The sequence below is a fragment of the Ictalurus punctatus genome, chromosome 13 (assembly GCF_001660625.3).
Source record: "Ictalurus punctatus breed USDA103 chromosome 13, Coco_2.0, whole genome shotgun sequence".
Taxonomy (NCBI): domain Eukaryota; kingdom Metazoa; phylum Chordata; class Actinopteri; order Siluriformes; family Ictaluridae; genus Ictalurus; species Ictalurus punctatus.
Genome location: NC_030428.2, coordinates 10,877,129 through 10,901,200, shown reverse-complemented (window position 1 = coordinate 10,901,200; position 24,072 = coordinate 10,877,129). Strand labels below are relative to the sequence as shown.

At 40.0% G+C, this 24,072-nt stretch overlaps 1 protein-coding gene across 4 annotated transcripts in view; it reads right to left on the bottom strand.

Moving 5' to 3' along the window:
- Positions 1-24,072, bottom strand: part of dnah9 (dynein, axonemal, heavy chain 9) — a 99,468-nt gene that overhangs the window by 37,868 nt on the left and 37,528 nt on the right. For all 4 annotated transcript variants that reach the window (XM_017484454.3, XM_017484455.3, XM_047159465.2 and 1 more), the window contains 17 exons: positions 23,881-24,008; positions 22,983-23,091; positions 22,615-22,762; positions 20,758-20,932; positions 20,319-20,492; positions 19,999-20,206; positions 19,265-19,430; positions 18,639-18,741; positions 16,759-16,998; positions 11,722-11,883; positions 10,881-11,077; positions 10,479-10,641; positions 10,092-10,215; positions 9,604-9,746; positions 8,113-8,274; positions 7,497-7,730; positions 2,659-2,919 (listed from right to left, as the gene is read on the bottom strand). In XM_017484454.3, coding sequence (XP_017339943.1) covers positions 2,659-2,919; positions 7,497-7,730; positions 8,113-8,274; positions 9,604-9,746; positions 10,092-10,215; positions 10,479-10,641; positions 10,881-11,077; positions 11,722-11,883; positions 16,759-16,998; positions 18,639-18,741; positions 19,265-19,430; positions 19,999-20,206; positions 20,319-20,492; positions 20,758-20,932; positions 22,615-22,762; positions 22,983-23,091; positions 23,881-24,008 — 2,897 coding nt within the window. The remainder of the gene's footprint in view (positions 1-2,658; positions 2,920-7,496; positions 7,731-8,112; positions 8,275-9,603; positions 9,747-10,091; positions 10,216-10,478; positions 10,642-10,880; positions 11,078-11,721; positions 11,884-16,758; positions 16,999-18,638; positions 18,742-19,264; positions 19,431-19,998; positions 20,207-20,318; positions 20,493-20,757; positions 20,933-22,614; positions 22,763-22,982; positions 23,092-23,880; positions 24,009-24,072) is intronic.

The window sequence follows — 24,072 nt, the reverse complement described above, 5'->3', positions numbered from 1 at the left end:
AGTTAATTATAGACGTGATAATAGGGGAAATTGAGGGAAGGCAGGCTTTAACCAGGGTGGCAGGAAGGGGATCCAGTGAGCAAGTAGACGACTTGGACTTGGTGATGAGATCCATGAGATCCTCGACTGATGAAGGTTTGAAGGCCGAGAGAGTGGTGGAGGGCGGCAGTTCCAGTGTATACCACGAAGGGGTTGTTGGCAGCTAGAAATGGGGAATTACATGGTAAGATACAAGAACAACAAACTAAATCTAATATGTGACCTTTATTGTGTGTAGGGAACCCAACAAGGAATTAAAATCCTTACAAAGTGCGCTAGTGGGGTTATCGAAATGGAGATTAAAATCTCCCATTAAAATAACGCTTGGGGACATAGCACACAAACTTGTCAAAATAGAAGTGAGTTCAGTATGAAATATAGCAGAGGGCTTGGGAGATAGGTAAATGGCTGCTACAATGGTGGGAGTAGGTCCCTTCAGTTGGATGGCCAGACTTTCAAAAGAGGATGGCTCTGAGACTGAAACCGGGGTGATTTTAAGGTTCTCGCGATAAATGAGTGCGAGATTTACAGATGTAAACAAATCCTGGTGGTATTGTTTGGTTTAGATGAAAAAAGTCATGAAGTTTTTGCCAAGTTTTAGTAAGACACATCAAATCAGTTTTTAGGTCTGCAATTGGAGCCTGGACAAAAGACGCCTTATTGCTGAGAAATCAGACATTAAAAAGGTTGGAAACAACAGGTGTAGTAGAGCTGGCCAGAAAAAAAAACTAGCACACTGCTGTCAATGGATCTGGCTTAGGCTATATTATCAATGTGATTAACATTAGCAGTAATACCGTACTATAAACACTGATGAGTATGACACAAATGCTTCTATCAGGTTAGCTTAGCTAGCGGTGAAGAATACAAACAGGATTTACAAGATTCTCTCCGAAATTCTGTTAGGTCTAGTTCTCAGGCTATCAATATAAATTAAAATCCTCTTAGTATTCCTGACAGGTTATCTCTTATTAGCTAGCTTGCTAGAAAAATCTGAAAATACACAAACCGGCTAGTTATCAAAACGAATGTTCCATCTAGTTAGCCTAATGAACGTTATATTCCTACTTGAAGACTTCTATGTGGTTTTCAATGATCTTAAAGTCATGTTCAGAGCTGCTCTTAGTTCCATATTGGATCCATTGCACATGAACATTTGCATATATGAACAGAAGGACACACTTCTGTGCTCGGTAATCTGCAAACAAAACCTACTGACTTCTAACCCTACTAACCGAATACTGCTCAAAGCTGCTCATCCTAAAGAAAATGTGCATTATATAATCAAGTAAAGCACCACTTGCCATGTGCTCCATGAGCTTTCATTCCCTGTTACCACTTGTTTACATCAGAACTAGATGCCTCTTGTCATTTCTGTACAGCTTATGTGTTCTCTCCTTGTGGCCAAAGCTGGCAATATATAGCAAGCGTGAAAGGGCTGACGGAATAAACAGCAACCCGGAGTGCAAAGAGAATGAAAAAGTAACAGACGGGTCACAAGTGGTATGAAGACGGACCTAACAAGCCAAAGTTTTTGTCAAGACTGAAACTATATTTGAAGTTTCAGCCTGTAACAATTTGTATTTATTTACAGTAACATGTGGTTTATATAGGAATAAAACTGTTATATATTTGTTCCTACACCTAATACATGAATGATAACTCGATTAGTGATTCATTCATGCCACAAAATTCTTTTCAAACGCTGGCTTTTATACTTCCTTATACGGCAGCGCTGTTTGAACGCATTCTTGAATCTGATTGGCCACACGGTCACGGTTATATGAATGTGCTACTTCGGATGTGTTATCATTTTTATAGTAACACAATAATAACAAGAGTAATTCACATGGGACTTGGATTGAGGATGCCTAATAATGAACACATGAAAAGCATTCTTTAACAAAGAATGTCTAATGATTGATATGCGGTCCATACAGGATTTCGCGGAGTTTGTTTTGTGATTGTTGCGGCCAAAAATGCTTGATTTTGCCGTTTCTTTTCAACTTGCGGAGGTTTTGTGCTTTTTTTTATGGAAAACGACTTGAATCGGTGAAATTGCAATTGCACAAAATTGTCGTAGTGATGTTTGTTGGTAGATGAGACCTTTTAGCTGTACTCATGTTTGAAACATATAAATCGAAGATGGCTTGCGTCTTGACCGAAATCTGAAGACCTGTGGTAATTTTGAAAGATCTGAAGCTGAATATTGTGGCTTTTGTTTGATTTTGCATTAGCATTTAGCATGTAGCATTTCTGAAAGGAGTCTCCAGTGCCAGAGCTTTGTAAATGAGGCAAAGCTGTCCCGCCCTGTCCCTGAAGTTTTTTTTTTTGGCAACATGACAAGCTGCTATCACATAAAATGATCAAATCTGCACTAGAGAACTTGTTAAAAAGAACGAGATGTCATTCTTTAATTCACAAAACATATTGCTTTGGTATAAGGGTATATTCTAAAACACTTTGGTACATGCTGTTATAGGAAAATAATTGACTTCACACCATCCTGTCCGTGCTTATTTACTGATAATAGCACAGTCCTATACTAGCATGCTCCATATAGCAACACCATAGACCAGAGCTAGTTTGTAAGAAGATATGCTGTGTTGTGTGTTGGACCTTGTTCAGTGTGTTGAGGGCTTCCTGGGCTGCTATGAGAGCAGGCTCAGCCTTGGCCAAATCCGTCTCGCAGTCCCTCTGCTTTCTGCCCACAACTTCAGCGATGCTGGCCACCTTTTGCTCCTCCTCATCAGCCACAGCCTTTTCCCGACTCACCTTCTCCGTCTCCACCCCCACCACCTGAATTAGCTTGTCTGCATCCTCGTTCTTCTGCTTCAGGTCCACCTCCTGAGCGGCCAGCTTGGCCTTCAGGTCATCCACCTACAGCAGGACCCAAGAGGATCCATGAGAAATAATAAACAAGTTCATGCTTTAGACAAGCTACTATATTGTATCGGGTATGTGACTTCGCTGCAAGAACTATTCTAATGGTGATATGAAAAAAAAAATTAAAGTAGAGATGCTGTTGTTTCTTCAAAAGGATTATTGCACACCAGTGCTCTGTGGTCCTGCATGCTGGCTCTCCCCAAGACGTGATAGTGATACTAATTGACCAAGCCTGCTCTATTATGATTCTTATCCAGCTGTTAATCTTTAATATGAATCTTCAATAATCTTCAGCAGTGGCATGAGGATGATTCAAAATGCTTGAGGGAGATAAAACTTGCACATCTAGCACATTCGGTTCTTTCCTGCATACACATTTGTAATTCTCAGGCACTATTTTCTTTGCTGCTTTCATTATTTGTCCTGTCATATTTTATGGTATTCAATTCGAGCTTCTTTTTTTTTATGTTTTATTTTTCTTGTACTTGAATAAGTTACTGCTTAACTTGTTTTCAGATCTGTGTTAAGGGAACGACTGTCAGGTCAAGATCTTTGTAAGTGAACACTAAGTTTGCTTTCAGACTGTTTTTTTTTTTTATTATTATTATTAAATGCCAGTGCGTGTTTTACATGGAGTCCTATGGGAAGCAGCCGCAAAGCAGACTGAATGTGACTTTTAAAAAAACAAAAAAAAAAAACGCTGCCACTAGCATCCCCCCCCTCACAGTATAGTGCTTCCAAAAGTTTGAACTATTCTGAAAAATGTAAAGTGATGTCAACCGATCAGATCACAAATTTGGGGAATAAACATTGAGGACAAAGTGTCTGCAAAAAGAAAGTGTTAGTAAGAAAATATAATGAAATTTATGAAATGCTGAATAGAAATATTTCATTGGCACTATTGCAACAGTGCAATGCAACTGAAAACAACACCATTTTGGGTCGTTTCTGGGAAATTCACCAGTAAGTACGCAATGTAACCTCTCATCCATCCATTTTCCATACCGCTTATCCTACACAGGGTCGTTGGGGGGCCTGGAGCCTATCCTAGGAAAATTTGGAAATGCCACTCAGCCTATAACGCATGTCGTTGGACTCGGGGAGGAAACCGGAGTGCCCAGAGGAAACCCCCAAAGCACGGGGAGAACATGGAGACTCCGCGCACATCCCAAAGTTAGATGCGGTATTCGAACTCCCAACCCTAAGCCACCGTACCTGCCAGTAACATCCCACTTTAATTGTAGCTGCACACAGTCAAGTCACACATGCACCTCTCCTTCTATTGATTTCCTGCCTCCAAAACTACAGCAAAAGCAAACAACCTCCTCACTTCCAGACTTAAACCAATGTTTATTTTATGTGCACATCGCATTAAGTCTCACCTGGTCAATAAAATTCATTCCGAATCGGATTCAAATTCTGATTATAGTCTAAACAATACATTTCATGAACAGATTCGTTTCATAGATTTTTAAGTGCCGGTAGAACAAAGTTTATTTATTGCTAGAAATCAATTGTACTCACCAAACATTTATTTTTAGGCATATTTTAACTTGCGGTAAACAAGTTGCTCTTTAAGTTCAGACGTTTTGCATTATTGATCTGGGACTGCGAGATTCTGGGCAAGTCCAAGAACAGGATATGATCACCATTTATTTATTTATTTATTTATTTTTAGTTCACACATCCAGTAAGACTCAAATTATTCTAATGTAGTGAAAACATTTAATGTTTTAGGCTCATGGTAATTTGTTGAAGTAGGGTATATTATTATTATGATTATTATTGTTATTATTATTATTAATAATGATAACAACAACAACAACAATAATAATAATAATAATAATAATAATTTTTCAAAAGCAGTTTGAATGCAAAATGGAAAACAACATATGCTGCAAGCTATATTTGTCAAGAGGATCATAATCGTTAAATATGAAAACTAATGAATTTGTCATTATCGTCTAATTGCATCTCTAGAGCTTATGAATAACAGATTATTTGTTATTGTTTTAGGAGTCGGATTGAAATTGTATTTATGATGTTATCTGAGAAATTAGTGAGTTGTCATTTTTAATTGACAACGGGCAAAAACAATACCTAGAATGAAGGCTGGTGCAGATATGATTGATGCGGATACTTTAATAGACAAAGTCTTTCCTAATTACAAAATCCTTGATATGGCCGTTTTCCACCGAGCACTGTCAGAGAGGGAAAAGTCAATCAGGGGAGAGAACTGCAATGAAGTAATTAGCTGCACAACCGCCACCAGCAACAATCTAAAGCAGCATGGTGTATGAACTAGACTGCACAAATTGTTACATAAGTGTGTGTGTGTGTGTATATATATATATATATATATATATATATATATATATATATATATATATATATACATACACACACACACACACACACATATATATATATATATATATATATATATATATATATATATATATATATATATATATATATAAATATATATATATATAAAGTTCCTCTGCAATCTCAACTCTTCTCAAGGTAAATGAGAAATCAAAACCAGAGTTTTTTTTTTTTATTCCAAATGAGCTGATTAGTCAGAAGAAAATGAGACGTCTGGGACAAACCACCTTCGGGGTAGCGGAATGGCGAAACACACAAAAACACATCAAGTTGCTATCGTGTGGGTAATTAAACAGATGAATAGGAGGTAGAGATGATGGAGTACTAATTGCTCGCAAAAGCACAGTCAGAAAGCACACTTAAAACTGCACTTCATCCGAGCTTCTCCCTCTTCGCTCTCCAAACTGCATGAAACAGCTATAATGATCCCCACTTCTGCAGAAGAAAAGGTACTCAGAGAACTACATGCAACTTCGGCACAGAGACTGCACCATGTAGAGGCTGAAGATTCCTTCAAAAGCCAGTATGACCTCTGTTAAACGCTTTTCGTGCTACTCTCAAATACGAGACTGGAGCAAGACTAAAGGTAACTACGCTTATGTGAACATGGATCAGCTAACATTATTATAACAAGGTTTGGGAGAGAGAAAAAAAAAAAAAAAAGGTGTTTATGGCTAATAAAGCAGCCTTATCTGGTTTTATAGCAGAGAGAAACTAAATATTGCATGTTTTCAAAAAAACCTGATTCGAAGTAATGTGGTCTCAAAGTGTGCCTAAACCAATGGGCCAATTCTACACAATCTAATAATGGATCTAATAAATGGATTTAATAAAGGATAACCTGACAGAAATCCATATGAATTTCCAGCATGTGGGTAGGGACCCAGCTAGTTTGCATCAATATTCACTAATTACATGTTACAGTGGTCCCACTTCAATAAAGCCGAGCTCTACAACACCAATAAACTTTCTCCGTCATTAACACCCACTTCTTATTTTGATAGCCAGCCAGCTATCAGCCAATCCTGACCCACCCCTCTTTCCTACACTTCTTCATCATCAATTCCCGAGACACTAATATAAACAAGCCACTCTAGTGGGCGTCAGTCTCGGTCCGCACAATAGAGTGTTTCAAATCGGTTTCCCCACCTTCCTCTCGAGAAGTATGACTTATGCGTGCAAATGAGATCTCCGATCGCGTCTGCCTTGAAAGCGTGCCGAAGTCCAAGAACGCCGCCCTGAAGCCATTAGTCGCGAATGAAAAGAGAGATTTAGCAGGTCTGCACCTCTGGGATTCACACCCACCTTCTTCTAAACTGACACGAGCAGCTTGAAGAAGCCACAGGGTAGTTCGTACTGTAACACACAGCCGTCGAAATGAACCCGCACCGAAGCAAAGTGACGTTAGGCGGATAATGACTGGAGCTAACAATGTTTTGAACTTCCAGCAGCCCTTCATTAAACATTATTAACCTCAGGATTATGCAAAATTGCATGTTGGTTTGACACAGGCGATGTTCGGTCAGTAATTTATTCCACAGAACTTTCCGACCTTTCTTTTTTTATTTATTTTTTATTTTTTAATGCACACGGTGTGCACAGCACTCAGCACACAGAGTGCACAGCATAGTGACACCAACTGACCCGTTCTCTTCATTCAAATCTACAGGGAGAGCTGATGGCTGAGAAGAAATAGGAGCCATAATGGGTGACTGTAAATAGAACCAATTAAAGCTCATTCCAGTGTGTCTTTTTAAAGAGACGTCTACGGAGGCAGTAACCTGAAAATAAAACAGCTTCTGCCGGGAAGAGGCTGCTGATTTTCATTTTCACGATGGCTCATTTGAGTAAATATGCACTGCTGCCGGAGAGCAAAACAGAAAGGCAGAACACGGTGGACCGAAGCTGGTGATGGACTATAGTGAGGTACAATGTCATGCATGTTACTGCAGTTTTCTCTCAGATTTTGGAAACTGCTGAACAATGCAAAAGGAGTGAGTCCATCTGGAACATTAACATCACTGAGCTTAAAAAAAAAACCCCAAAACTATTTCATTGGATATTCTTTTCGCCCATCCGTTGTTATTTTGCTGAGAATGTAAGCTGATTATATAAATAATTTAACACTAGATGTCTCCACGTGATGTGGACTGTATTTTAGACAGGCAGGATGAAGGACATACCTGAGCCGAGGTGCTGTTGAGCTTCTGCAGGCCATTTTCTAGTCTCTCCATTTTCATGCTGAGGTCCTTCCTCTTGAGAGCCAGCAGGTTCCTGTACAGTTTGATCTGCTCCAGGAAGGACTTGGGTGTAGTGTAGTTGTATCGCCTGTCATTGACCAGGTAGTCCTTCGAGATTTTGTTGACGCTGACGTGGACATAAGCCATAAACTTACTTACTGAGTCCTTCACTTGTGGCTATAGGAGAGAGAGAGAAAAAAAATCTCATTTCCATCCAAGTGTACAAGAACAGCACCTTGCCAGAGGTGTCAATGCATTCAGTTTGGATCATAATTTCATTTCTTCCCAAACACGACACTGAGAATGACTTTACACCACCCGGCGCAGGCTAATTATTTCTCTCATGACTCCAGGCGTCTTGACTTGCAAAAAAAATAAATAAAAGGACTCTGCATTGAATTATGTTAACAGCTCAACCTGATAGTTGTTCACACTTGGATACTATCTAAGTCCATGCAGTTAAGATGGTATATGATGCAATCACCATATATGGAATCCCATTTCTGTGTCAAGGAGCCCTGTGTAACGACCCCTGGCCCACATTATGCGTGTTTCTCACCTCAATGTGCTCCACCTCCTGGAGGAACCTCATGCTGACTGACTCCAGCGCCTCCTGTGGCCACTCGTGGAACCAGTCGATGGCAGTGCAATTCACCACAGCTGGGAACTTCCTGCTGCGCACCCTCAACTTATTACCCACTGGGGAGAAGCACAGGGCCACCTGCAAATATATGACAGCCCAAGACTGGTTAATGGGCAGTCCTTTACATTACATAACCCTCAATAAATATGTTGGGACATGCTGTTACTTTGGGGTGGTACCAGCATCACACTACACTGTTATTGATTATTTTCCTATAACAGCACTCCCTGTTTTTATTATTTTTTTATTCTTTACCAATAGAATTGGAGGCGTTCGTCATCTTGATGAGTAAACAGTCTCAAATAATAATATCAAAACACAATAGAGACAGTCCTATAAAGGGTATGCACGTGATGTCACAGTAGGTAAAACTCGCCACGGTCACGCCCACTGAGTGGCAAAAAGACTGAGCGGCAGCATTAGTGTACAGCGTGAATTCCGCGAAAACACAGAAGAAGAAAAAAACGCATCTAAAATGGGAAAAAGCTGTTGTGAGATCGACTGTGCTAACAGATTCAACAAGAACTCAGAGCTATCTTTTTACAGAGTGCAAAAACCCATCCAGTCCTTCATTACTGAGTCGAGCAGTGTAAGTCTTTTGGCATGTGGTATTCATGTTGTACGATGCTGAATAATTTCCTACATATTTCTTTTTAAACACTACCTATTTCCATTGATGAATAACGGGGGCTCATTCATTCTCTGACTGTGTTTTACCTTCACAGATTTATAACGTAAAGAAGTGGAAGCACTGTTCGCTACAAACAAACTAGGACTAGCTAGCTGACTGTTTACTAGATAACATTATATATTAAAATAAAAATGTGTGCAAACCGGCCCACATACAACCAGAATGTTTATTGGTGTTCATATCACTTTAATATCTCCAACAAATCCCAGTTTAAAGTATGAGCAAGTGTCAAGGCTTTTGTATACCTTCAGGCTTTGCTTAGTGTATTTCCCCGGCCTCGGAATCAAGTACATATAAATGTGGGGAAAACTCATTTCTAGCCACATGCCAATGTCCATGGACCACAGGTTTTTGAGCAAGTTGTAAGGGTCACTGTCGAGTCTAACCGCCTTTAATTTAAGCTGATAATCGTTAGTTATACTAGCGTTTTCGCTTCTTCCCCTATTAAAACCAGGCATTTTGCTGGATGTTCTGCCCCTCAGTCAGGCCGAGGGGGCGTGTCCCCGAGGGAAAGTGACGTCAATGAATACCCTCTATTTACACACCATACTGCAACCTTAAAAGGCAAAACTGTGACAAGCAGTGACTTAGCTTCCATATATTATTGCATATAATGAAAGAACAGATGTCAACCCATCTAAAAGAAATCTACACCATTATACTGTGCAATTATGTTAACAAGTTGGTGGTCCTATGATTCACTCATCCTCACACACCTTGAGCTGTCGGCGGACGCGGTCGATGAAGAATTTCCAGCAGTTCTCCCTGGTGTCCAGGAGGCCCAGGCCGCGCACCTCATTCCTCACACCGTTAATGACGTTCTCCACCTCGTCATCAGGGAACAGGTCTGGGATCTCACCTGTGTGCAAGAGAAACAAATATATAGACCGTGAGAAGCCGAGGGTGATGACAGCTAAGAGGCTCAGCGTTTTAAATTACCATTCTGTCAGGTCTTGTAAATATTAGGATTAAATATTTCAAAATAACAGAAGGGAGCGCACACCTCATTCTGATTTAGTACTTATTACCTCAGTCGATAGCAAACACCTAATGACTAAAGCTATCTGGCAGTGATGTTACTTTAAAATAAAACTGCATTAATAGACCACTAAGCAGAACGATTCTGTAGCCTACTCTTCGTAGTTGGCAGAGAAATAAAGCCGACTTGAAAGCCAGCTGTGAGTTCGTACATGTCAGTGCTTACCTGATGCCAAAAGATCATTGACTAACACAAGGAACTTCTCATCTGCAACCTGGGCATCTGTCATGAGGAACACGGTGCCAACATTCTTCACCCCAGCTTTGATGTACAGTGTGGCCAAATCGCTCTAAATACACACACACACACACTCCTGTCAGATTGCCATTTTGCAATTCTGCATAATATCATAGAGTGCTGAAAAGGGCCTCGGGTACATATTCAAATGTTATCGTAATTGTCAGCTTTTGCAAGGACCAGCTTTATTCATATATAGGCTTGCTATACGCTCCAAGAGATAAACAAAAGTATGCAATCTCATCTCATCAGTGTGTCACTTAGAAAAGAAATAAAGTGCTCAGGTAGTTGTGTTTGTGTTACAAGAGGATGCACCTTGAGATCGGTAATGCTGTATCCTTTCTTCAGAGTAATCTGGAAGACCTCAAGGGAGCTGATGAAGGCTGCCAGTCTTGTCAGGCTCTGCTTGCCGCTCCCGCCCACCCCGACCAGCAAGGCGTTTCCCCTGGGAGACTCCAGGATGCGGTTGATGCGACAGCTGAAGCAGATGAGAAGGGTGGAAATGCAAGTGGAAGGGAATTAGAGTTGTTATTGCGGAACTCGTCGCTGTCAGTTCGTTATCAGCATTATCATCATCATCACTGTCATCATTTTCCTTCTCCTCAGCTCCACAAACACTGTCATTATCAGGCCGAGCCTTTCGTCTTACTTTTCCTCATATGCAGCAGGTATAGGATTATACATATTGATTTAATTCAATCCTGGTCTTTTGCTTACATATGACACATGGCATCCTCGAAGAGAACGAGATTGAGTGCAGCGTTGACCTCGTTGTAGCTGTCGAGAGCCTCCAGAAGGGTTTTGTTCAGGCTTTCCCAGGAATTCACCGGCATGTATTTTGGCTCGCCAATGCCCGAGGCGAAATGGCAGTACATATTCATCACCTTGGCCTCTGCAAGAGCCTCCTCCATGTCCTGATGGGAACACAAACTCACTTTAGCATGCTATCAAATATTAAACATTGAATACGAGCTCTAGAATGCTGCTGTCTTGGGAGGGGACAGTCCAAATCTGTTAAAATAATATTCACCTAAAATATTACGTTCTTTTGTTTTAATTGATGCTATTAACATAATACATAATTATTATTTTCACAGCGCTCCTGCCTACACTGGAGCTGGGCAGCTTCCTTTCTTGGCTGACATGACAGACTGATGCAGTAGGACTAGGCAGATTTGACTGTGAGACTGTGAGTTGAGAATGTGTGTGTGTGTGTGTGTGTCATGAAGTTGACAGAATGCTGCGTTACAGAAGAATAGCAAGAAAAGGAATGTCAGTTTTCTCCCTCTTTCTACTAGAATAACCACTCTGTGATAAACTGAGGGAGCCGGTGGGCAGCGGATAGAACAGCCATTACATCATTTCTTTTCTTTATCCTCCGTATTTTCCTCTAATTTGCTGGACTGATGGCAGTGCAGGCTGACAGGCTTTAGCTCTGATTAATTTTGTCTGTCTGAGGTAGTACTGACTGACCAGACCAGAGCAGCCTCGCTGAACCGGACACACATGCCCTAATGACTACAGCGCGCTTCCTCAAACTCAAGCTGAAGCCTCTCACCTCATAAAACTTTCCCACTATTTCAGACTGCAGCTTATCAAAAGTGGCAAAGTCCTTGTCTTCCACCATCTTGTCCCGATAAACTCGGTTGGACTCATGGAGGTAAATCTTCACCAGGTCCTGAGGTGTCTTGACACACTCACTTTTACAGAAGAGAATGCCCTGAAACGGAGAAGATATACATAGTCATTGCACATTAGCTGGAGGACGTGTTTTTCAGTTTTCATTTGTTCATTAGATGCTGTGTGGGGGAGAATGTAGAAAAGGCATAATGAAGAGTTCATAATGAAAGGTTGCAGAATCCTGGAGGACAGTCATTCTGTATTCAGGCCAAATGCAGAGAGAACAAAAATGATCAAGCTTACGAAGGTCTGACAGGTTGAACAGAGAGAGTTATGAACCATTTACTGCATGCCAAAACAAGTTCTTGAATGAATTGACTTCCAAAGAAGATTAAATCTGTTTCTGGAATTTATTACAGCAGGCAAATTATTAAATGTCATGGCGCATAATGTCTTAATTACCTGAGGAAATTGACTGTTTGCATCTTCTGAGAAGTTCTCATTTCTCATTCACAAAAGGTATAGACAATAGAAACCAAAATGGATTTTGTATGACCTGTGCAATCCCTGATAACATTGAATATTAGCGAATAACCACCAACAACAAAGCCAAAAAAAAACCACCACCAAAACCACCAAACACCACCAAAACATCACCAATAATACCACCAAATACACCAACAGCAACAACAATACCAAAACCCCCAACACCATCAACACCCAAAACAACAATAAAACCTGAAACACCACCAACATCAAAAACACCACCAAAAACAACACCAAACATCACTACCAAAACCACCACCAAATATACCACCACCACCAACAACACCAAAAACACCAACAACCAAAACACCAATAAAACCTGAAACACCATCAACAGCAGCAAAAACACCACCAACAAAAAAACAACCACCACCAAAACACCACCACCAGTAACAATAAAAAGAACACCAACAAAAATACCACCACCACTATCACACCAATGACAACAACAACAACAACAATAACTATTATTAATAATAACAACCAAAGTTCAGTTTGGGCAATTGGATCTTTGAGGGTGTTTTGTACAGAAATTTGCATATTTTAGAATATATTGTATAAGAATATTAATCTGTCAATTTGAGAAGGACTTTATATACTACATTAGTTAAGGGAAACACTTTAAATTAAATAACATTCTTCCAATGGATTTAACAAACTGCTTAGCATTACAGACCTTTTCTGGAAAAGCTCTCCTGTCAGCAGATTGTACCTGCCGACCTTAATGTTTCAACAAGGCACTGATTACTCGGAGGGAACATAAACAGCTGCAAGTATGCTAACTTTCTACTTAGCCTCAACCTTCAGACTTTCTGGATTCTGACTCTTCGATCATTAAGACAGCTTCCTGTTGTTTTCACAACTTGCACTAAGCCCCATTACCTCCTAATTGATTGTTATTAAATGATGCTTACATTCACCACAAGCTGTTGAATGTAACTAAACGACATGCACTGTAAAGATCTGGCAGCCCTCAAACTAACTTATCAACCAAAAGCACTGTGCTTTACTTGTTTGATTAATAGGAAATTGATCATATTTCTGACCGTGCAGAATATCCACTGTGGTCAGGTATGCAGATGGCATTTTGCCAGCATTGTACATTGCGACTACAGTTCTGCCTCAGCTACAGTTCCTGCATACTGCTTCCTGGAATAGGCCTTGGAAGCAATCAAATTAATCCCAACGTTGGTAATGATGCGACAATTGTCCTCTATGTCCGGTGTGAACTGAAGTAAGCAAATTATGTAACGTGAACATAGAGGACGTGGCACTCTGGACTGAGGCAGACTGTTAATGAAACTACAACTGTCCAAGACACGCGTAGCACCATCTGTGCAAATACACCTCAAATTCACCAGGATTTCCTAAACGCCATAAACATACAATGTAGTAGTCTGTGAATGATATTATGTAAAAGAAGAGCCTTTTTCTATACTAAAAATCCTGAATGCAAAATGGAAGTGATGCCCTGCCTCTCAAATAACAGTCTTTTGAAATGGTGGCATAATAATGTTTCGTAAGGTGCCCTCGGTTGATAAACAGATAAATCAAACTGATTGCCCATTCAATCTGGATGAGCTCCGCAGTCCCCGGCTTTCCCTTGGCAAGAACGTGCCTGGAGAAGTCAGTTAAGATGACATGCACACACACACAGACACACTGCAAACCGCCTAGAGCTCTGCCTCTCTGTTATGGCAGACCCTACAGAAAACATGAGGCTGTCAGCTCGCAGCAGAGCCTACACAATGCGTGCTGATGGATTTTACCCTCAATGGAGCCTAATTATCTGAGCACCCACATTCACAGGCTATAAATTAATTACTTTAGCTCTGTCAAAGAACTCCAGATATACACTGAACCTTGTGGCAATATTTGAATTAGGATTTGTTTTATAATGTTAAAAGTAAACGTATCTTGCTACAGAGGAAATGCCTCTGATTTTTTATTTTTTTTTTACCTTGTTACCATTCTTATTTCAACTGTTATAATCAACAGTAACGTTTACAGTGAATATGTTAATAGTGTGTTAACTTCAACAGTGAATACATTAATACCTGAATGTTAGTGTTAACAGTAAATATTTTAATGGGATAATACGTTAATAATGTGTTAACAGTAAACATGTTAATAGTGTATTAATATGTTAAGAGTAACTATGTTAATATGTTAATATGTTAAATGTAAATATGTTAATGTGTTAATATGTTAAGAGCAACTATGTTAATATGTTAAGAGTAAATATGTTAATGTGTTAATATGTTAAGAGTAACTATGTTAATGTGTTAATATGTTAAGAGTAACTATGTTAATGTGTTAAGAGTAAATATGTTAGTGTTAATATGTTAAGAGTACTATGTTAATATGTTAAGAGTAAATATGTTAATGTGTTAATATGTTGAGAGTAAATATGTTAGTGTTAATATGTTAAGTGTAAATATGTTAACAGTGAATATGTTGATAGCTTGTAAATATGTTAAGAGTAAATATGTTAGTGTTAATATGTTAAGAGTAAATATGTTAACAGTGAATATGTTGATAGCTTGTAAATATGTTAAGAGTAAATATGTTAATGTGTTAATATGTTAAGAGTAACTATGTTAATATGTTAAGAGTAAATATGTTAATGTGTTAATATGTTAAGAGTAAATATGTTAATGTGTTAATATGTTAAGAGTAACTATGTTAATGTGTTAATATGTTAAGAGTAAATATGTTAATGTGTTAATATGTTAAGAGTAACTATGTTAATGTGTTAATATGTTAAGAGTAACTATGTTAATGTGTTAATATGTTAACAGCGAATATGTTAATACGTGAACATTAGTGTTAACAGTAAATATTTCAGTGGGCTAATATTTTCATAATGGTTTAATGTGTTAACAATAAATGTGTTAATAGTGCATTAATATGTTAACAGTAAATATATTAATAGTGGGTTATATATATATATATATATGTGTGTGTGTGTGTGTGCGTGTGTGTGTTAATGTTAACAATAAATATGTTAGTGTTACTTTGTGAACATCACCAGTGGATAAGTTTATGCATGAACATTAGTGTTAACAGTAAATATTTCAATGGGTTAATATGTTAATAGTGTGTTAATGACCACAGGGAATATGTTAATACGTTTGTGCGTGAACGTTAGTGTTAACAATAAATATGTTTATATGTTCATAGTGTATTGTTCACGTTTACATTTCTGAAGTTCAGAAACAATCAGCTCTACTGACTCCCTTGTACAGTAAATATGAAAAACACAAACGTATAAGCTATTCAAACTGAATAAGATAAAATGGTTCAGTAAAAGCTTCTGTGAGAGCAGAGAAACTGCCGGAAAGTGTGGCCTAAATGGACATGACCTAGAGTCTGACACAACGCTCGCCTGAACTGCTGGCTGAATTAGTAAAAGCAGAAATAAGGTCGGCTCTTCAAATGTTCTCTCAACTGTGTCCCATCTTCGCCTCTCTCTCTCTCTCATTTTGCTTCATTATTCTGACTGCACTGAACACAATGTGCAGGGGTTTAGAGGCCAGCCTCCTGTTTTGTCTTTCATCTTCTCAGTGCTGAGGATGAGGCCCAATAAATCCCCGTTTTTTTAAATACCAGACATCAGTGCCAGCTTGTTGAAAGCAGCACAATAGCACGTCGAGGGAAAAAAAAACAAAAAAAAACGTCACACTTAAAAGGAAAGGACACTTCATTTTTTTTCTTCTTTATATATAAAGCTGTAGTTAATGGCACAAAGTTTCCAGCAGGCTATGCTTATCCAACTTTGTTGAAAGTACAAATGCATTTTGGAAGTACAATAAAACTGACTACAAATGAAAATGTAACCAAGGGTTGACCCAAGTAACTTCTGTGAGAGACATCAAAAGCCCTTTCAGTGTAAAACAAAAGTGCCAATTTTCTTGGTCTTTTGTCTGAAATGAAACAATTTCCATTGAATTATGAATAATAATAAAAAAAAAAAAAACTCAACAGGAAGAATTAATTATTCATTTAAGACCCTGTTAAGTCAGAAAGCAGCGACAGAGATATTTGCCAAGGGATTGCCCTCAGCCAAATTTTCATTTGAGTTGGTTCATTTAAATACATTAAAAGTGTAATACCTGCGAGATGTGATCTATTACCCTTTTCTTTAACTCTACTCTCCGATTAAGTCTGCCTTTAAAATCAATAGCCATTTAAAAGAGAAATTACTTCTCGGAGATGAAAGGCTTATAAAAGCAATGCCATCAATCTAATCCACGGCATAATCAGGCCCAATGAACTTTAAATACATCTCAAACACACTCTGGAGTAACCTTTTGGGCTGGCAAGGGCATCTGGGAGGCGAGGTTGGTTAACACTGAATAATTCAAGCTCTGTGGAGACAAGCAGGATCTGAATGTGTATATATAAATATATAAATATATATATATACCTGGAATATGTTTGAGAGGTCACGCAGGTTGAAGATGTAGTGGAATTTGATGGCGGTGGGCAGGAAGGTGGCACTCACGCGCTGATGAAATGCCAGAGCCAGCTGGACGAGCTGGCCGCAGCTTTTTTGAAGCACGCTGCTGAATCCTTCGCCACTCAGGTGCTGGCTCAGAATGCTGCAGTAGATGGTGTTGAGAGCCTCCACTCCAGGGAACGAGAGCGCGAACACAGAGAAATGGCGCTGCGAAGGAACGGGTCGAGAACTTTAGATAGATATAAAAGTACTTTCGAAACTGTCCTAACTGAACGTGCATTGAATTGAACTGATTTCGTAATAGCACAGATATGAGGGCTTGGGGTAAGTAAGCCAGTCAATAGTATGAGACAATTTCACTTCACCGCAAACCCATGAGAGAGACGGACAGAAAGAGAAAGAGAGATTAGACTATACAGAGAGAATAGAAGATAGTCTGATAAAATAACCCAAAGTAAAGAGTGCATTGTACGTGATGGTGCTCAAAGTGACTGTTTATCTGAAGAAGTGCGAGAAAGTGGATAACATAAGCAGATATTCGATTAAGTTCCCGTCGGCAATGCGTTTTAAAACACGCATGTTCATTTTCTACTTAACAGTTGCATATTTTGGATTACTTCAAAACACTAGCACAAGATTTGAAGTATTTTCTCTGAGTTTAGTGGTTTAGTTTATGCTTCCCATGGGTAGTGTGCATCAACAAAAATCCTGTTTGGCAAAAAGCAATCATTGTAGTATGCTGGAGAATGTGTTGAAGTGTTAGAAGTTTGAGCAAGACCTACAGTAAGGGTGTAATCCCATGCCAATATCTGAATCTGTATTTGGATTTAAATGAGAAGCAAGTGTGACCTAAAGCAAAAGTTGTTTTTTTTTTCTCCAAAATTAAATATGGACGCTACCACTATGCCCCAGAAACACAAAAACAAGGATAGCCAGAAGCAGAAATACCAGTGATGTCTTGAATCACGATTCTTACAATTCCTCATCACTCCAGATTATAATCTGTCTCGACTAGACCTAGAATTACAGTTTTTTTTAAAAAAAAAAAAGGAAAAAAAAATCTAAGTCATACAGTAAATTTTTTGCTTGTATCTGCCTGCAATATTTTCTAATAATATCTCAATTACTATGACACAATGTTTTTCAGTGTCAAATATAATTCAAAGCTCAACTGATGCATCGTTACAATACGGTATTTAACCACGCCAAATAATCAAATGAATGGGTCTCAGTGTGTTTAATCCCATTTTATTGTCTAACGTCTGCTATGGTGAGACACCAGTCAGAAACACCGTTTTCCCCTCGTTTCTATTCGAACGCCAGCAAGCTCCACTCTGACTTTAGGCCTGGCAGCCTGTACAGTACTGGAGGTTTACTGCAGGAGGAAAAAAAAGACTACTGGTATTATCTGGTATAATATAATATAAAATAAAAGAAATAAATAAAAGAAAGCTGGGGAAAACTAAGATTGCTGCTGGAAGTGGTATTAGTGAGCGCCACCTGCTGGCCTCACTCTGTGGTCTGTGTGGAGCCTAATGCCCCAGTGTAGTGATGGGAACACTATACTGTAAAAACAGAACCTGAGACATAAAAAATGTGGTCATTAAAAATCCCAGGACAGTTCTCGTAAGAGAGTAGGGGTATAACCCCGGTGTCCTGCCGAAATTCCCCCATTGGCTCTTATCTATAATGCCCCCCTAATAATCCCCATCTCTGAATTGGCTACATCACTCTTTCCTCTCCACTGATACCTGGTGTGTGCTGGGCACTCTGGCGCAATAAATGTGGTATTTTGTGTGTGTGTGTGTGTGTGTGTGTGTGTGTATGAGTGTGTAAGAACTTGCAACCTGAAGACGTGGATTAATAGTGAAGCTTCCCGCTGTGGGGTTCATGCAGGACACGTACTGCACGTTGTGGATCTCCTTCAGCTGCAGCTTGCTTCTATCGTACCTGTGAGGAAACAACACACACGCACACACACACACACACACACACACTCACTTAGAATGCACAGCTTGCCTTTGCCCAAATCCACTAGAAGATTTACTGACCTCAGCTATTTCTCACTATTTTAAATCTTACACACCCCAGACATGCTGCGAAACCGAGTGTGCACTCTCTTTACCCGTCTCTGCAAATAAAATCTGCCATATTTTCTCACTATTTGCTCAATCTAATAAAATTTCTTCAGCAAATATCACATACTGTAACCATCTCAGCCAGAATAACACCCTGATTGCGTACATCATCGCAATTACCCGCGTAATTGACATCCGCACCAACGCGGGCAAACGCTCAGGGGCAACGCTATTCTTAGCAGCACTGAATCACAAATTTGTTTATTTGAGCTTCTAATAATTTGGCTCCAACACACTGGTTCATAATTCACAAGCCAGGCTTATGCAGGCGATCCAGACCTGCGCTTGTTAATATTAATAATGCTAAATAAGCAAAGTGGAAAAGTTTCAAGTACCAGTGATTGTAGTCCATGTGTTGGCGGATTAGCGTGTGAGGTTGCACCGTGCCGTAGGCGTCCACTTCCGGCATGTTCATGTCGTCGATAAAGTAGACGAGTCTCTTGCTTCCTGGAGGGCCGTAGTTCCTTCCTGCTTTCTTCTCTAAAGGTTTTTCCAAGACGGCTAGAGCGGTCGCATAGAAATTAAACAATTAATCCAGCCTTGTTTTTGTCTAAACACAGTGTGTGCATTTGTTTTGTTAAAACAGTTTTGCACTACTGCACATGCAAACCAGACAAACACAGCTAATGAACCATCAGTCTGCAGTCTCTCTGAGTATGTATGAGATCGCAGCAGCAAAATATTAATATAAAACAATTAGCGCAGCAAATCCCAATCACGCCCAGCCCTGCGTACAATCTGCCTGTTCGTTTCTGATGTGCATGCTACATTTTGCTACAGCGGTCTCTGGTATGGATGAGATGCGCTGAGGAAGCAGCAGGGACACATGGCTACATACACCACGCATGACGAATATCAAACCCAGCAGATTGACGAGGCACAGGAGGACACAAAAAAAAGCAGATGAAATCAGTACTCGTGTTGTTACAGTTTAAAGCTCCCCACTTAACCCTAATCTCAAGTTTAAAAAAAAAAAATAAAAAATAAAAAAAAAAACATGCTCTGTTGTTGTCCAAAGATGAATGCAATTACAATAAAATAACTGCACGGCTCTGTTTCGTATACATACCTTGCAGCATGGCTGACGTGGTGTAGTAGTTGAAGGGGACGTTTTTGATGGTGTATTTTTCAGGGTCTAAGGAGCTAAGTTTGCTGCCTACAAGCACAGATTTGCCAGTGCCGGCGTTTCCTACGAGCATGACAGGCCTTCTCTTTTCCAAAAGACGATCCATAAAGTAGCTCACCCGAATGGTCTCTGTGGTGTGCACCAGACAGGCCTATACAGAGGAAAGGCCATTAAACACAAGGACATGGAAGCCATAAACTAATCTAATGCCCCATTAGCTCTAATGACAAGTAAATGGAAAAAAAAGAGAGTCTCAGACCAACCTGTAGAGGTATATCTGGATCCATTTCAAACTTAGGCACCATCTTAGACCACGGCTCAAACTTCTTCGTCTCCGGGTCGATGTAGTAGTCAAACACGGTGCCTTGAGAGGGGAACTTGATGGTTTTGAACTCAGTAACCCACCACTTACTGAACTCCACTCTGTAATCAACCAGCTGTGTAGACACATGCAAATCTCAAGGCTGCCCTTAATTTTATTCGCCTGAATGATAAATGCTTAATAATTCCCCCCAAAAAAACAAAACCAACCCTGCCCCCCCAGAAAAAAAAAAACTACACAGTATTCATCATACTTTAACTGCCAGCATGGAAAAATAAACAAATTAGCAAAATTAAATACCATCTGTGGCATTATCTTCGACAGAGCCTTAATAGCTTGTACATTTTTGAACGGTGAACAGTGTGAGAGAAATCACGTACCTGATCTTGAAATAGAGCCCCACCGAAGGCCCAGATGGCAGCGAAGACAAAGTAGAGCTCGTAGAGTTCTTTATGGCAGTCTGGAGGAGTGTGCTCGGGGGTTAGCAGACATTCTAAGAGATGGCACAGCATCTGGACCATACTCTGCTCCGGAACCGGGATGATTTTTTTAAATCTGGAGGAAAAACACTGACAGCTGTGACAATGTGACCACCATGAATATGGTGCCAGTGACTGAACTTATTACAGAAGAACAGCATAACATACTGTACAAGTTATATTATAAGTAATTGTGCTCTACTCAGAGTCAAGTGGTAGCTTGGCAGGGGGCAGTGGTGGCTTGGCAGGGGGCAGTGGTGGCTTGGTAGGGGGCAGTGGTGGCTTAGCGGTTAAGACTCTGGGTTACTGATCAGAAGGTCGGGGGTTCAGGCCCCAGCACTGCCAAGCTCTGGGTTACTGATCAGAAGGTCAGGGGTACCACTGCCAAGCTGCCACTGTTGGGCCCTTGAGCAAGACCCTTAACCCTCTCTGCCCTTAACCCTCTCTCCAGGGGGCGCTGTATCATGGCTGACCCTGCGCTCTGACCCCAACTTCCTAACATGCTCTGATATGTGAAGAAAAGAATTTCACTGTGCTGTAATGTATACGTGATCAATAAAGACTCATTATCATTATAAATATGATACTATACTGTATATTATAAATAACTGATCATCAAAGCCCCTGAAGAGGTCATGAAAAGATTTGTATTAACACGTGTTCATACAGGAGCTCAGAAGAGATGCATCAGAGACAGGAGTTCTCTCCTTCTCTCAAGGACCTCATTTTAAACGCGTTACTATAATAAAGTTATGAGATGCTCCTAACCACAGCAGATGACGGCTCAGTCGGCTTATTCGTTTAACTGTAGGCATATTCGCTTTATAAGAGAACGCTCATTAACCAAAACATGGCGAGGGTCTATCCATTCAAGAACGCAAAATAGAAAATTGATTATGAGGCGTATGAAGAAAGCAAAATCATTCGCACACATGACCGTGATTTTGCATCTCACGGTCACATTAACACGTTTGTATGCACAATTTAGCACATTGGCACTAGCTAAAACATGTCTTGTATATAATCATTATATCATACGCATCGCTCTATAAATCTAATGAAGTTTATCCTATTATGGTTGGTAAAACCATCCATCCATCCATACATACATACATCCAGAGGGGTGGCAACATTCACACACCCATTCACACACTACAGACAATTTAGAAATGCTAATCAGCCTACAACACATGTCTTTCGACTGGGGGAGGAAACCCTCTCTGTACACAGGGTGGAGGTGGGAATTGAACCCCCAACCCCGGAGGTGCAAGGTAATTAGGCTAACGGGTGGTTTAAACCCATATCGACAAATTGCAGTACTCACAAATTCATATGATAATCACCACTATGACTATGCATTATTACTAGATGTTTATTTAAAGATCCTTCCCTCAGTGTTTCTTTCTCTTTCTCCTGCTTAAAGACAAGTGCTTGTGTTCTAGATGCTACCGGAAAGAAAAAAAAAAAAAAAAACTTCTTCCCAAACAGCGCTACACGAAATAAACCTGGTAACCTTTGAGGCACAAATAAAAGCGCTCCAATAACTGCAATAAAATATAAAATAAAAATAAACCTTTCCCTGTAAATATATTAATAAAGGTCAATATTTAGGCATATATCATTTGAACTTAAGTTGCTGACATCATTTGAAATATGGTCCGAATCCTAGCATCATTACGATGGAAGAAAAATGGAGGAAAAAAAAAATGACATGCCATATGACAGTACAATCTGACAGTACAACCTTTTACGTGTTACCTTGATCTGAGAGTATCGAGGCATGGTGGGAGGTACTTGTCAAACAAAATGGTCAGATTGGCTTTCTCAGACTGAATTTCTCTCCTGTCAATCCAACTGGTCACTGGTGGATTCCATCCTAAATCCGCTTGGTTGATGTACAATATACCTGGAAGAAAACACAGTTTGATACTCACAAGCGCAAGAACACGCCAGAACTATACTAAACAATGTAAACATACCGCATACGAGCTCTAGGTTGAAGAGTTCTGAATCATCACTACATATCTATAAAAGTTCTGTCAGATATTACTGGGACTTCTTTTCCACTCTAAGGTGGAAAGGAGAGGTTCTTCTATAAGAGTAAGTGTGATAGAAGGCACTTGGACCTGCTCTGGAGACTGTAGCAGGGGTAGCAGTGCGGAGGTGGCTAATCTCGAACACCAGCCTCATCGTGGGGTTCAGAGGAATCCGCTCATTACTGGCCAGAGTCAGCACCTACAACGTTCCACACCAACGCATACACACATGCACTCACGTTTCGGTTTGAAAAATACTGTGTAACATGATTTGTTGGTTCTGTTAACCTAACTAGCTGACTAATCACATACATTTAAAGTGCACCTATTATGGTTTTTCAGATATTACCTTTCATGTAGTGTGTTATCGAGCTGTTTGGGAATGTAAAAAGTCTGCAAAGTTTCAAAAATCAAAGCGCAGGACGAACGGAGTTATTGACTCCCAAACGAAGGGATCGATTCTGAAGAGCTGAAACGAGTCGTTTGTAATTCCAGACTTACTTCCTGTACTAACCTACCTAGGTCTGTAACAAAAATAAAACCCGCCTCTGTTCTTCATCGGCTGCTCGCAAACAGACAGCGCTGAAACTCGTTATGGTAGTTGGGGGGTTTCCTTTTCGAAACACACTGACAGTGGTAGACCAATCACAACAGACTGGGACATCTTGACCAATCAGAGCAGAGTATGCTCTCTGAAAGGAGGAGTTTAGAACGAATCCTGTAGAACGGATCACTGAACGAGTCGTTCGTGACACTGGGGGGAGGGGGGGGGGGGGTATGTAATGCTGCAATTTAAATTATGAGCACGTTAAAGTGTTTTTTGACCTCGGATGCGTGTAAATCTCTTGTATGAGACCTTTAAAACAAAATTAGGCAGGTTTCAAAAGCATAATCGGTGCGCTTTAAATAATGACACATTGTCAAAGATGCAAGCCGAGCAGATGAAATGGCATTCACTGAGCTGAAACATGAAAGCTCGGAGCTGTACCTTGTTATCGTCCATTACTGTGTTCAAAGACTCAATCCACATTGGATCGATATCTCCGTCCAGCACAATCCACTTGGGCCCGGCGTGGCTGATGTTGGCCAACTCGCGCATGATATTAGAAAACAGCCCTGAAATGAAATCCTATTCTCAGTGTCATGCTACAAAACAACAGGCAATGGGGGAAAATGTGCA